Genomic DNA, 14605 nt, shown 5'->3' with positions numbered 1-14605 from the left:
TTTAATAAATTGATCAACAATAATCAAAGTTATGCTAATGTTCTCAATTGATACTTATTATTTTTGGACTCTTTATATAATCACCTAATATCTTATCTTGATATATTTAGAACTAATAAAGTATTTGTTATTTTTAGAGAAGAAAACTTATGAATTGTTATCATAAAATATCTTTAGTAGTTTGACAATTAAGTTGACTACCCAAGTCTTGAGATAAAATTTTGTAGCCATAAAATTTAATTTGTGGTCTCAATATAAGTATAAAAATTATGATTATAGAACTATTATACGAAAAATTTTAATACCAAAAAATAAAATCAAATCAAATAACAACATATCAAGTTTATGATGCATACCTTTCAGTGCTATTTAGAAAAATCTTTATTTGATTTGTAAGTGCACCGTCGTCCAATCTGAAAACTACAATAATATCGATTTACAATGAAAGCTATACTCAGTTTTCTCCTCTCTTTCTATTTTTCACAGGATTAAGAGAAGATGAGAAAAGATCTATAATCCCTCAATAATTAGTTATTTTGTTCATAGACCATATCTTTTTATAGACGAGAGTAAAAGATTTGGGATAAATAATTAGGAAAGTCCCTTCCATCAACGTTACCTTAGTCCAAGGATTCTTACTATAATTGGTTGTCCTTTCTATTAGTCGATAATTATGATCAGAATCTAATTATATCTATAACATATTTTATTTAATTAGATAGCATCATATAATCTAATATTCTCCCACTTGACCCATTAATTAGTAAGATATAAAAAAGTAAAATAAAAATAAATAAACTAAAATATTATTTTAAAAATAATTTTATTTAATTAGATTTATAAAATTTATAAAAGTATATTTTACGTATTATAAATTAGATCAATAAATCTAATAAGCATAATATTATATTAAGTTTAATTATCAATACGAGTCTTAACGGTTATATGTCATCAATATCATACTTCCTTTCATATATCTCAATATTATTAGCCCTTCTTAATATAGTCCAAAATGATCATTATAATTTATCTTATTAAGATAATATAGTTATCGTATTCAATCAATATACATAAATATGAATAAGATAGTAAAAATAAATAATTTTAATTACACAAATAAAAATATCAATTATAATGTCCACTCAAATATGCAACAGTATATCTTTTATGGGTTGATCACAAGCTCAATCATAAGAAAATATTCTTTTAAATACTTTTACTTATAAGGCTTTAGTAAATGGATCAATAGTCAATACAACGGAAGTTAAGTTTTTAATTAATATTATTTTTTTAAAATTTTTTCTCTAACCATTAAATACTTTATATCATAATATATAGAATTACTAGAGTACTTGCTATTATAAGAGAAGAAAACTATTGTGATGTCATAAAATATCTTCAGATAAAACTCAAGGATATAAGTTACAAATAATATTCACTAAAATTTTCTTAATTTAATTTATATAAAAATAATTTAATAATAAAAATAAAACTAATATAACGACTATAATCATGATAAGATATAATCACGTCTCTATATAAAAATAAAAAATTATTTTATAATTTTAAATATATATATGAATAACTATATAAATATCCAAAAATAATAATTAAATTTAAGTATCATCTTATCTCATCACATGAATATTTGAAATAGATACCCTTTTCGGATCATCTAGCTCTTATAATTATATGTATCATTGTAAATATTATTTTTTTCAATGTAATTTAGGACTATTATTTTAATATAATTTTAATAATTATTAGTCTAAGATACTTTGATAGCTATTAAACCAATGTAATAATATATAATATATTTTAAGATATTCTATAAATGATAAAATATTTATTATAATTTATATTCCATAACTCTATTATTCTAGGCCAGTTTGACAACTTTTAGTCAGATAAAACTTAATGATATAAGTTATAAATAATATTCATCAAATGTTTATTAATTTAATTTATATATAAAAAAATAATAAAATAATAAAATAATAACTATAATAATTATTGAATATTAATCAACATAAAGAAAACTTATATAATGATTGTAATCATGATATGATATAAATCAAGTCTTTGTGTGAAAAATAAATATTATTTCATAATTTTAAACACACACACACACACACACACACACACACACACACACACATATATATATATATATATATATATATATATATATATATATATATATATATATATATATATATATATATATATATATATATATATATATATATATATATATATATGAATAACTATATAAATATCCAAGAACTATAATTGAATTTAAGTACGATAAGTAAAAAAAATATTAATATGTCATATAAGAAAACTAAAAAGAAAATTATAACTTATGTTTTTTAATTTTATAAATAATCTAAATGGGCCAATCAATCTTATTTAATTGAGCATTCCAAATTGGGCTAAACTAATTGGGTCGCTTAGATTAGGTGTATGACGTGATTCAAAAAATTTCATTTGATATGAGAACATGCTTCATAATCTGATTCACAAGTAGCAATAGTACATATTTGCAAAATGAATTAAGTTCTCTTTTTTTCTTTATATCCTTCGCATAACCACTATGAACGATGTAATAAAAACTAAAGAAATATGAAAATAAATTTATAATCTCATATATTATTATGTTATTACACATGTATTGAGTCCATAGAATGTTATATTTATTTATAGTCAAGAGTAGACGATCTAGTATACGTAATTAGATAAGTCTCTCCTATCAATATCATCTCAAAAAATATATAATATTTTTTTTATTAATTAATAATTATAATCAAAATATAATTAAAATATAATATATTTTATCTAATTAGATGAGATATCTCGGTCGGGATCAACTTAGAAATCTGAGCATCGGTCCCTTTCTCACGTACGTGAGCATGCATGATAATTGCTTGCATCTCGGTATGAATAATCGGAAGCTTCGTGGAGATGACGTATTGGAGATGCATGCTATCTTAATCGAACATCACATGGGATGCTAAAAGTTCTCATGCGATCAAAAGGCTTTGGATAGATTTATAGGCAGATGAATGCGATCTAGCAGAGTAAAAATGCCAAGAGATATGGCACGTGTTTCATGTATTCAAGAACAGCAAGCGCTGACCATTACTCGATCGTCTTTGTTCGACTGACATATATACATATATGTTTGTGTCCACTATCTACATTGACGGGTAGGAACGAGTTTATCCATTGGTATATCCAATCATCCACTGTACCTAAACACCACTCTTCTATAGAGGAATAAACACAAGTATAAGAACCTGAATATTTTGTGGCACAAGACCTAGCAAAAGGAGATATTGGCAGTGGAAAATGGCTCCCGGTGGAACGAATGGCTATCTAATAAATAATGCATCGAGAAGAACTTCTTGAACAAGCAATTCGGGGCGTCAATCTGTGTGTAGAATTCTTCGGGCCTAATCTTTCTAGCACATTTGAGGTCACCCGTCGATTCCAGGCATCGGAATCACTGATCAAAGCGTACTCATGTGTGCCTGAGTGCTTCAGTGATGGCCACAGACGCACCTGAAAGATGCGGAGGAGGAGGAACACTGGGCAAAAAAGTAGGGTGCCTGCAAGCTTGATACCGGTGTAAAGAGAACGTAAGTACCTCAAGAATGCAACGTGATATCAAAACATTGGCACTTCGGAGTATATGCTTTGCTATTATTTGATTGCTAGAGATGCAGAGATTAGGATGCGCTGCAGAAAGAGAAGCTATAGGTATGGTGGATTAGGATTAGGACCTACTTTATGTCTGAGGACGCTCATGTTGGATTTCCTTTAGCTTCTGGCATGGTTCCTTCAGTTTGTAAAGGGCACTGTTAGGAATCCCTATCACTTGGCGAATCATATACCCACCCCAACTTGCATCCCTTACCTCCGGAGTTCCAAAGTATATACTGATTGGGTTGGGTTGAGGGAAAGAAGAATTTTTTTGTAGCTTTAGCAAGAGGACATATGGATGTGTGCAGGCATGCCGATGGGCAAGACAAATAAATGATCAACTGGGGTTTTGGATTTCCAGGTGGCATGTCAAACAGCTGTTCTTTGGTGTCACTGCTTCATAATTCCATGGAAGAAGAAGCACGACGGAGTTGGTGTTGCAGAACGCGGGTGATAGTTACGTACATCACATTATTAATGTGCCCGCACTTGGGGAACACGATGGGTGTGTCAAACACAAACATTAAGCCGTGGCTTAAAACCCTGAAATAAGGACACGCAAAGCCACAGATTATAATCTTGTCCGAGCAAAAGGCTTCTGACAACACACACAAGGAGCACATAAGCTTGCCTGTCAAAGCCATGTCTTCTCTCTCTCTCTCTCTCTCTCTCTCTCTCTCTCTCTCTCTCTCTCCTCACTCTGGACTTCAGGGAAGTCGATGTCTTTTTGCGTCCATTAGACTGCAACCATTAGCAATGGGCTTCCAAGATGTCAATTCCAATATGTTACTCCTCGGCCAGAGTTCCAAATGGAAAATAGGAAATTCTTAAGTAGGAAGTTGAAAAAGAAGAACTATCTACCAAGCTGATACGGAGATGATGAGAAGGAAAAGTAAAGAGTGATGGGTATTGCAGTCCAACTCAGGCCACCATTTGCACTGCTTGTCATTGGTTCTGGAAACACAAGGGACTACCCAATCAGGCTGGTTTCTCCCGTTGGTCCTTACAATATATTATGATGCTCCTTTTTAAAGGAGCTACGGAAAAGTTCTACAGGATACAGCCAGAATAATTAAGATGTGGCTCACCAAGCAATGTGCAGCTAAACAAAATCTCTTAGATGTGAGAGATGTATGGCGAAGGTAGGAGAAACAGCGATCTGAAGTTTCCCAAGAGTAAAAGGTCCTTTCATAAGTGCCAAATTAACTCAGTGCAGTTGATGTAGTTGGCCATAGCATGGATTGAGTGTCTGCTATTTTTATGACCACAAGAAAAGCCGAAGATATCTACCAAGATCTTTTAAGATAAAGTTAAAAGAAAGTGAGAGAAAGCACAGCCAGTGTTCAACTACAACATTATGGTCTCAGAAGATAGCAAAGCAGAAGGACAGCCATTACACTTGCTTTCTCTCTAGACAATGGGCGTACGAAAAATTGCATTGCTCGCGATATCTTATTTTTCATGGCTAGTCTTTCCATGCTGCATGACCTGAATCGGCAAGCGTAAAGTCAGCATGCACAATGTCAACTTTCCCTTTCTCTTCCTCACTGAATTCTTATCCCGGGCATGAGTCTAACATGATTCTACCTTTGGATATATACCATTTTTCCAATTCTAAATCGAAGATAGTAGTAGCATCGGCTTGCGTCCTTTTGGTAGACAAAGTCCGATAAAAAAGGTATGTATATATAAATATCCAAGCACAAATGGATAACTGGATTAGGTGCTTCGTTGAAAGGTGCGTAGATGGACAATGGCATCGAGACATATACTTGGGATTTAGATGATCCACGTAACCAAGGAAATAAGAGTTCTCACTTTTCCACTAAATCCAATAATTGTTTGAAGGTTCTCTTTATCCTTGTGACGATGCCCACTCAGCCGATCTAATGAAAAGCCTACCTCCTGAACACATTTGATTTTTCATGCATCTGCATCCCTTTTGTTACAGTAAAAGCAAAACCCCAGCATTTACTTTGTTGACCATGGCACCTTCTGCATCCTTTTTAGTGAAATAAGAAGCATCTTCTTCTTCTTCTTTTCTTTGTTTACCCCTAAAAATGATCGGTATGACACTGTCAAGAGTAGAGTTAGGTAACAGTCATTTCTAGCATCTTGCTCGTAAATATATCAAATCTCTTTTACTGAACAATACGTACATCAGATGTTAAGGCTGACTAATTTTCCTTCTTGCTGGAGACGAGTTGAACCCTTAATTACACCGTTCTTGCATCTGACCGAAACTGGAGTATTATTAGACACCTAACAAAAGAAAACCTTGCAGCAGAATCTCTACGATCACCGCCACCAGTGTCGGTTTGCCTGAGAGTCGTAAAAGCAGGAGGAGGTGGCATGCATCGACAAACGTTTGACAGCCATCAATAATGTCTTTCAAGTGGTAAAAGTTTGGTTAGGTTTTAGCTGATCCTCCTCCTGTGATGATTGATGCAGACGACTTCTGTGGCTGAGCAAGAGCGATCAAGATGGAGTTTCCTTGCATTACTAACTTGGCGTACACAATGTGGATACAAGGGAAAAACTCGAGCATATATACCAGTAAGCTATATGGCCATTTCAAGCGCAAAAAGTCACCTTAATTCCCCATAACTGCAAAGGTGGCAAAGTGAACCACACCTTGAGGGCACCAAGTTGAGGTGACACTCCAGCACCAAGCCAATGCTGGCCCCACCTCGCCCCTGTTGTAGGACCCCTCGCCCACTTCCTAAATCCTCCCACTGTTTTTCGCACCCACCTGTCTCTCCTCCGTACTACTCCATCTCTCCTCCCTCTCTTCTTCTTCTTCACCCTGGAGAATCCCTGCCACCATTATGACCCCAAGTGGAACGAGGTGCTCGGTACATTAACACGAGCCGTATACGTAGGATATCTTAGAATGTGCTGTCTCCAACGCCAGCAAGTGATGCCTTGTCCCCTCCCTTCAAATATATATATCCATCGCCGGTCTCACTTCCAACACCCATCCGGAGACGCTCTACTCCACCATCCTGAGAGGAGGAACCGAGTAGAAGCAGACATGGTGAAATTCTCAAAGCAATTCGAAGGCCAGCTCGTTCCGGAATGGAAGGAGGCCTTCGTTGATTACTGGCAGCTGAAGAAGGACCTTAAGAGAATGCAAGTCCTTAGTAACAACCAAGTCCCTAAGAACATGACACTACAACCTCCTTTGGGCCGAAGACTGCTATCCTCCTTGAGAAGGTTCCCACTCTTTGATTCCATTGGACACAAGGAGCGTGAAATCATACAGGCACTTCTCTCTTTCTTGCATTTTTTCTCCCTTCGCTAAGTGCGCGATCTGCCATGCATGACATTATGCGCAGCTCCACTAGCACTCACTTTTTCCCATCAAGCCACGGAAATTTAAGGGTGTTTAGGATCATGTTTCATGAACACGAGGCACTGGCAACCCTCTGCTTGTTGTTGTCCTCTGTTTCAGTTATTTGGCAGATATATCTGAAGTATATATGCTAACCATCATTTGCGACAATCGCACTATGAGCATCGATGATGACCTTCTTCCACACTCCTAAGAAAATAAAAACGAGGGATTGGGTGATACGTTTCATTGCTTTTGATATTTTGTTCCTTCGAACATTTCAGGTTCACAAGAAGCTCACCAGCTCAGGTAGCAGGGGAGTGTTGTACGAGACTGAGTTGTTAGAGCAATTTGCTGACACTGATGCAGCCAAGGGGTTCTTTGCGAGACTTGACCTTCAGCTCAACAAAGTGAATCAGTTCTACAAGGGCAAGGAGAAGGAGTTTCTCGAGAGAGGAGGGTCTCTGAAGAAGCAGATGGAGATCCTGCTCGAGCTTAAGGCTGCACTCAAGAAGCAGCGAGGGTGGGCCTCGTCAACCAACGATGCCAAGGATGACCCTTCCATATCCTGTTCGATCACATGCGGTACGAACTCCATTTTTCCCTTGCAAGGAATTTGGTCGTTGAAAAGGAAACTACTCGTTCGGATGCATAAACAATCCACTGATGCCAATATCAGGGGAGGACTACACAAATTTCAGTGAATCCTGAGTCCTCCGTATAAACCAGCTTAAGACTAGAGAAGGTTACACCGACGTAGTGACAAGAACATTTCCTTAAGATAGTGTAGGAAGTACTCCATTTGTCCTTTGCTAACTAAAAATCATGCCAATACTAGCTCGGGAGTCGACATGATATATCTAAGATTTCATTGTTCGGTAACCTGACAAAAAAGATCTACGAAGAGTAAAACCCCCCATGGAGGTGTAATGCTCCTGTGATCTAGCGTAACATCCACCATTGCTGCATTTCTAGAGTTGGTAATGGTGTGCAGTAAAAAGCCTGGGTGATTTCTCTGTTTAGCGATTTATAAACGACGATATCTCAGAGTTCTTACGGATCTCCTCCTCGTTTGTCCACAGAAGAAGATTCTACCAAGGGTACTGTAGACCCAGAGGAACGAGACCAGTCCCAAGAGATCCTAACCACTGAACTTGAAAGGAGCGAGTTCCAATTTTCTGACTGTCCTCAGGGACAAGATGACTCGGGGAAGCTGGTGAAGGCCCCATCCGGGGACGGGAAACTGAGGAGTCTCTCTGGCAGAGTATTTAGCTGCCAGGGCAAGAACCTCAAGATCAAGATACCTCTGACTACACCTTCCAGGACTCTCTCTGCCCTCACAGACTTATTCCGTGAGGACTTGGGTAGCCAGTCCAGGAAATGCGGAACACAGGGCGGCAAGCTCAACATCAACAAGACCAAGCTACACCATGCGGAGAAAATGATCAGGGGAGCCTTCGTCGAGCTCTACAAAGGGTTGGGTTACCTCCAAACCTACCGGTGAGTGTTTTCGCTCTACTTCTTCTGTGAACAGGCTTCAATTGTGTGATTGGAAGTATTATTACAGTTACATGTAGCTAAACCGTGCAGATTCTTATGCTTCCGTCTGCCCTGATCTCTTATTTCAGAAATCTAAACATGTTGGCGTTTGTGAAGATTCTAAAGAAGTTCGACAAGGTATTGATCGCTGAAGCTATTTTTATCTCTTTGCTAAGCATTTGGTAAAGCTAAACTCTGAGGGCCGTATGGATAATTCTCTTTCAGGTGACGGGAAAGCAAATCCTGACAATATACCTCAAAGTGGTTGAGAGCTCCTACTTCAATAGTTCAGACATGGTATCATCCCGCTCTCTCTCTCTCTCTCTCTCTCTCTTCCACAATCAAATTCTTAATATACAATATGCAGAAAAAGTATCTCAGTTCAAAATGCTCCATAACAACAACAGGCAATGAAGTTGATGGATGAAGTTGAAGAACTCTTCATCGAACACTTCGCTGATGATGATAAGCGGAAGGCCATGAAGTACCTCAAGCCTCACCAGCGTGTAGAGTCCCATGCCGTCACCTTCTTCATTGGTGATTAATCTAATCCTTAACCCTCTTTTGGATTCAACTGTTTCATGCCATCATCGATAATGGATCTATAATATTCTGGATCAGGTCTCTTTACTGGAACCTTCATTGCTTTGTTCATTGGATATTGCATAATGGCGCACATAGCTGGTATGTACACAGGGCAATCTGACACTATCTACATGGAAACCGTGTACCCCGTCCTAAGGTATGTATTGCAATCAAAGTTTAGGGCGATCTTCTCATGCAACATGGCACTAACATCGCAGCGATCTACCAATTGCAGCATGTTTAGCCTCTTGTTCCTACACTTGTTCCTCTACGGGTGCAATATCTTCATGTGGAGAAAGACACGCATCAATTACGCCTTCATATTCGAATTTGCCCCAACCAAAGAGCTCAAGTACAGGGATGTTTTCCTGATCTGCACCACATCGATGACTCTAGTGGTGGGAGTCATGTTTGCACACTTGACCCTTGTTGCAAGAGGCCACTCTTCTACCCAAGTCCAAGCAATCCCTGGACTCCTGTTCCTGGTAATCTCATACTGCTGCTCGAGCATCACCAAGTGTTGGTTGGTCCAGTGGATTCTCTCCATCTTCACTCGAACCACTGCCATTAGTTGCTAGAATATTTTGACATCATCATACATGTTATATTCTTTCCACCACGCAAGAATATTAGAATATAAAAGATGCATTCTTGTGTCACACAGATGTTCTTGGTATTGCTCGTTTGCCCCTTCAACATCATCTACAAGTCGAGCCGCTACCACTTCCTGAGAGTCATCAGAAATATAATCTTGTCCCCATTATACAAGGTACCTTTCTACCGTTGACCATTATAGACTCTAATTAGATCTTCCTTACGCTGTCTAATCTAGTTTTTTTACTTCGATATGTTTGCAGGTAGTCATGGTAGACTTCTTCATGGCTGATCAGCTTTGCAGCCAGGTACTTTTTCCTCAGAATTATTTGGATGTGTGTGACCATATTACACTGCAGCAAAGACATTAAACAAAAAATAAAATGATTCTTTAATCCCAAAGTTGATGAAAAAGAATTATTCCTTGGCAATGCGAAGAACATTTTCATTGATCAAGCTAAATCTTGATACCTGTTAATCTTTATATTTCTAGTAAGTATAGTATTTGTGTTGCTGAAAACTAGGTCCCGATGCTTAGAAGCATGGAGTATGTGGCTTGTTACTACATAACGGGCAGCTATAGAACACAAGATTATGGGCTCTGCATGAGATCCAAGCACTACGCAGACTTGGCTTATGCCGTCTCCTTTCTCCCGTACTACTGGCGAGCCATGCAGGTATTTCTCACTCTTCTCTTTGTATTCATCTGCATGATGTTGCACTTCCGTTCCGTAAACGTTACAGATGCGCTGCTTTGAATTTGCAGTGTGCTAGAAGATGGTTCGACGAAGGTGAGACAAGCCACCTGGTCAACCTGGGGAAGTATGTCTCTGCCATGCTTGCCGCTGGTGCCAAAGTGGCGTACGAGAAGGAGAAGACGATGGGGTGGCTTTCACTTGTTGTGGTTGTGTCGAGCGGTGCTACTGTGTACCAACTGTACTGGGACTTTGTTAAGGATTGGGGACTGCTCCAATTTAATTCCAACAACCCATGGCTTAGGAATGAATTGATCCTTCGCCGGAAGTTTGTATACTACTTATCGATGGTACGTCGGCTCCATCGATATACTACTGACGACATGTCGAGCATCAGATATCTCATTTCCTCAGTTTAGTCTTTTCTCATCAAGCAAATGAACTTGGATGCTCTGTTTTGCAGGGTTTGAACCTTGTGCTTCGCCTTGCTTGGTTACAGACAGTTCTTCATTACAATTTTGGGAGTTTGGACTACAGAGTGACTTCGTTCTTCTTGGCAGCCCTCGAGGTGATTCGACGAGGGCATTGGAACTTCTACAGGTAAATGACTCTCACAGCACTTGCACTGCTCTTTTTGTTCGTAAAAATATACTACTTAGCGAAGCTGCAAGCTCCAGAAAGGCTGTCAATGTTCCAATTCCTCTATGAGCAGATCAAGCATAGCATCAGCCTAAATGTGAGATCTGTCGATGTTTCAGGTTGGAAAATGAGCATCTTAATAACGCTGGAAAATTCAGGGCTGTTAAAACAGTTCCACTGCCTTTCCATGAAGTGGACGATCAGGACTAGCTGGCCCGCAATGGAGCAGCCATTGTCATGATGCGCCCAAAGATTATGGGACAGCCTACTAACTCGATGATCTGCAATTTGTTGGGTCAGGAGTTGATGTACCCAGTTATGTCTGAAAGTATACATACTTGTATACTATATGATTCATTCTCAAAAGCTATATATATGACCACAACCATCACTGATCACGTTCTACATTTCTTTTGCCCCAAAGTCCCTGGAAATTTGGACTTTATATGGATCGTGTTCAGAGCAAAACTCGATGATCCAGGTAAATGAAAGCGTTCAGAACAAGAATGAGTTGCATTCTTTAATTGGTCAACGAAGATTTCTAGAGAATGAGTTAAGCCATTTAAAAGAAAGGCTGTCGTTTCACCTGCAACATCGAAGAGAAGAAAAAAATGAAAGAAAGAAAAGTCTGCAACAACTATCAATTGTATATAGTGGACAGCTAACCACAGCCATTTTCCAAGATGCAGTCAATTTTGTCTGTGGTATTTGGCCTTTGTATGATGGTGGAGTTGGTTTTCCCGTTTGAATCTTTGTTTGGCTAAGTTAATGAGGTAGCAAGTACTACGCCATTCTTGTCATCTTGTTCGGCTATGAAATCACAATCTGCAACTTGTAACCAAAGACAGGTCCCTCGACCAAGCCATTAATGTCGAGAGACGTAGCATCCAATTGACATCAAACACTGAAAAGGTTTCTTGAGATTGGCTGCTCATTTGTTTATGCTTCCTCGATAGCAAACCTAATCTCAGGAGAAGCATCAGCTTTTTCTTAGACATAACAGGTGCATGGCCCAGCAGTTTACATTTATCTGAATGATGAAAGATCCTACAGTTCTTTTACTAGAGGATAAATTATGGGACGGCAGTGTTGAAGGAAAGCATATCCAAGAGACGTTTGCGGTGAAGCAACCTTATTGGATCGCATTCCACGCACCAAAACAGAGGAAACCACCCACCCGGCGCAATGAGCTGTCCTGCTTCGTCCAGTAACCTTCGTTCCTCATGGCGGCATGTGCCTGCCTGTGGGTTGACCGTCCCTTCCACGAGCTCGTAAGCTATGTTCCGAGAGACAAGTCTAAGAGAGGAGAGGAGTAAACACTTTCTTCTCAGGAGACGCTACCGAGTAGAATTTTAAGAGCATTAAGCGTGGACTTGGAATCATTGACGAAGAAGACCTGTTGCCATTTCTACAACGGTGGTTTTGGTTCCCAAATCTATGATTTTAATTTATTAAAATTAAAATTTTCCGGTTTGAATCATCATTTTTTGATTGAAGAATCATTAATAATTACTTGTAGTTCGATTTAGAATCGATGAATAATCGAGTCGATTCAATTCTAATTCAAATCGAATAATGATAAGGAATGGAATGGTAGCTCCCATCCATCGATCTCATTTCCCTTTCTCACACCCACCTCTCATTTCTTGTGGGTGGGTTGGTGTGGTGATGGGAGAAGAAGGATATACCTGTCTGTCGCTCGAGGGATGATATCCCTTAGCCCCTCTGCATGTTTCCTTGTCGTTTGGAATTGGAGTGTTCCTTGAGTAGTCTTGCCTCCACAACGATTCCTCCTCCAACCCGCAGTCCGAATGATGTTGCCACTCATGAAGGTAATGACTTATTCCAAAGTCTTTTTCCCACCTCACGCAGCTCCATCATCAGACATTGTTGTCTTTGTCCTCGTTCGTGACTTCGGAGCATACGTCGATGGCTACGCGTTACCTGCTACACCCAACAATTCCCCTGTTTCGATATAGTTAGTGGTCAGGATGGACGATTAAGAGATAGGTTTCCTCCCTTTCACCCATGGAGTTGACTTTTTGAAGTACTAAATCTTACAAGGCATGATTGGTTCATAATAAAAGCGAGAATTATCACGGCGGCAGAGTGGCGGCTTGTTCAGAATTCCCCAAGCACTTTATATTATTTTGGTTTGCATGTGCAACCACATTCAACGCAATCGATATAACACTGCATAAATGCTACTGAGTCGTCGTTCCTCTCACGTTCACCACGCTCCGGATTCCCTTAGATTGGGATCCAAGCACATGAAGAAACAGTAGAAGTACTCTCACGAACGGGGGAAGAAAAAGGAACAGAGGCAATTAGCGTAAAGTCAACTCTTCACTCGATTTAGATGTTCAAAACTTGTGATGTTCAAGATTTCCACTTCGTTACGTCCAAGCTGACTTCACATCGAAGAACCACTTCTCCCCCCACCTGTCACCCGAAGCAACGCAGAACGACCGGTTCGCCCATTTGGCTCTCTCAGATTGCGGTCGCCGAGAGGGGAAGGTTGAGGCAGGAGGTGGAGGGTCGGGGAGATCCCTCGGGCTCGCATAGGTCAAAGTTGGATCAACAAGAACAGAGGGACCTAGAAATCGGTGGATCAAGCGATCAAATGCCACGATGATTGGCGAAATGGTCGTCTTGTTTGACCTCCGCCCCATCTGCTTGGGCTCCAAGTTTCCAATCTCTTTAGTTTAAGCAGGATTGTAGACGACTCCATTTTATTAGTCGTACAGCGAGATCTAGCCATTATAATGAATCTATAAACTCATTCCCGGAGTTGGAAGCTTCTCTTGGTGGGGAAGATGCTCTTGATACGTGTGAATGATTTAATTATCATAAAAGGGTGCATTCAATGATCTCCTGTTCATTTGTACTCCTTGGTACTAAGGAGTAGGAAATTGCACCTATGGTAGATACTCTCGATGAAACTTGTTTCGACCTCAACCATGACGAGTTAAGAGAGAGGACATTACCGTAAACTCTTTTAATTGAAGGGATGAATTTTTGAGAAAAAAGTTATTTTTTTTTTTATTTCCCAATAGGTATCATTTTAATATATCTTCTTAATCTACCCATTTTTGTCATATTTTCTAAAATATCTGTAATAAGACATAACTATAACAATCAGTCTTGTCATTTTTAATGGATGGATTGATCCATAGAATGTGAACTGTATCCTTAAATACGCCCTTCATATAAAATTGACATACAAGTCTTCTAATTGATTTTTTTGTTCCTAAGTAAATAAGAATAATAATATTTTTTTTAATATAAGATAACATTGAGTTTTGAATGATCATAATATTTTTGAATAAACTTAAGGAAGGATGTTTTAGAGATTATGACAAAAAATAAAAATATTGTTTGGAAAGTATGAAAAAAAATACCTCTAATTTAATGTCTCTTTTTTAAGAAAAAACAAGAAAGCCATCATATCAACTGGAGATATGAAAGTAGATTCCATGTTGTCCAACGCTGCAACAAAATGGCACCAACATTA

General features: G+C 38.4%; 1 protein-coding gene across 1 annotated transcript; it reads left to right on the top strand.

Moving 5' to 3' along the window:
* The first annotated feature begins 6670 nt into the window (after positions 1-6670).
* LOC135628808 (phosphate transporter PHO1 homolog 1-like) lies at positions 6671-11498 on the top strand. The gene is made up of 14 exons (XM_065135727.1): positions 6671-6970; positions 7324-7624; positions 8122-8539; positions 8668-8716; positions 8804-8875; positions 8986-9115; positions 9200-9320; positions 9399-9648; positions 9828-9932; positions 10021-10065; positions 10282-10434; positions 10524-10802; positions 10916-11052; positions 11211-11498. Exons 1-14 carry the CDS (start codon positions 6740-6742, stop codon positions 11299-11301), a joined length of 2382 nt encoding a protein of 793 aa, XP_064991799.1. The 5' UTR covers positions 6671-6739; the 3' UTR covers positions 11302-11498.
* The last annotated feature ends 3107 nt before the right edge of the window (positions 11499-14605 follow it).

Source organism: Musa acuminata, chromosome BXJ3-1 (assembly GCF_036884655.1).
Source record: "Musa acuminata AAA Group cultivar baxijiao chromosome BXJ3-1, Cavendish_Baxijiao_AAA, whole genome shotgun sequence".
Classification (NCBI taxonomy): domain Eukaryota; kingdom Viridiplantae; phylum Streptophyta; class Magnoliopsida; order Zingiberales; family Musaceae; genus Musa; species Musa acuminata.
This window is presented reverse-complemented; position numbering and strand designations above follow the sequence as displayed.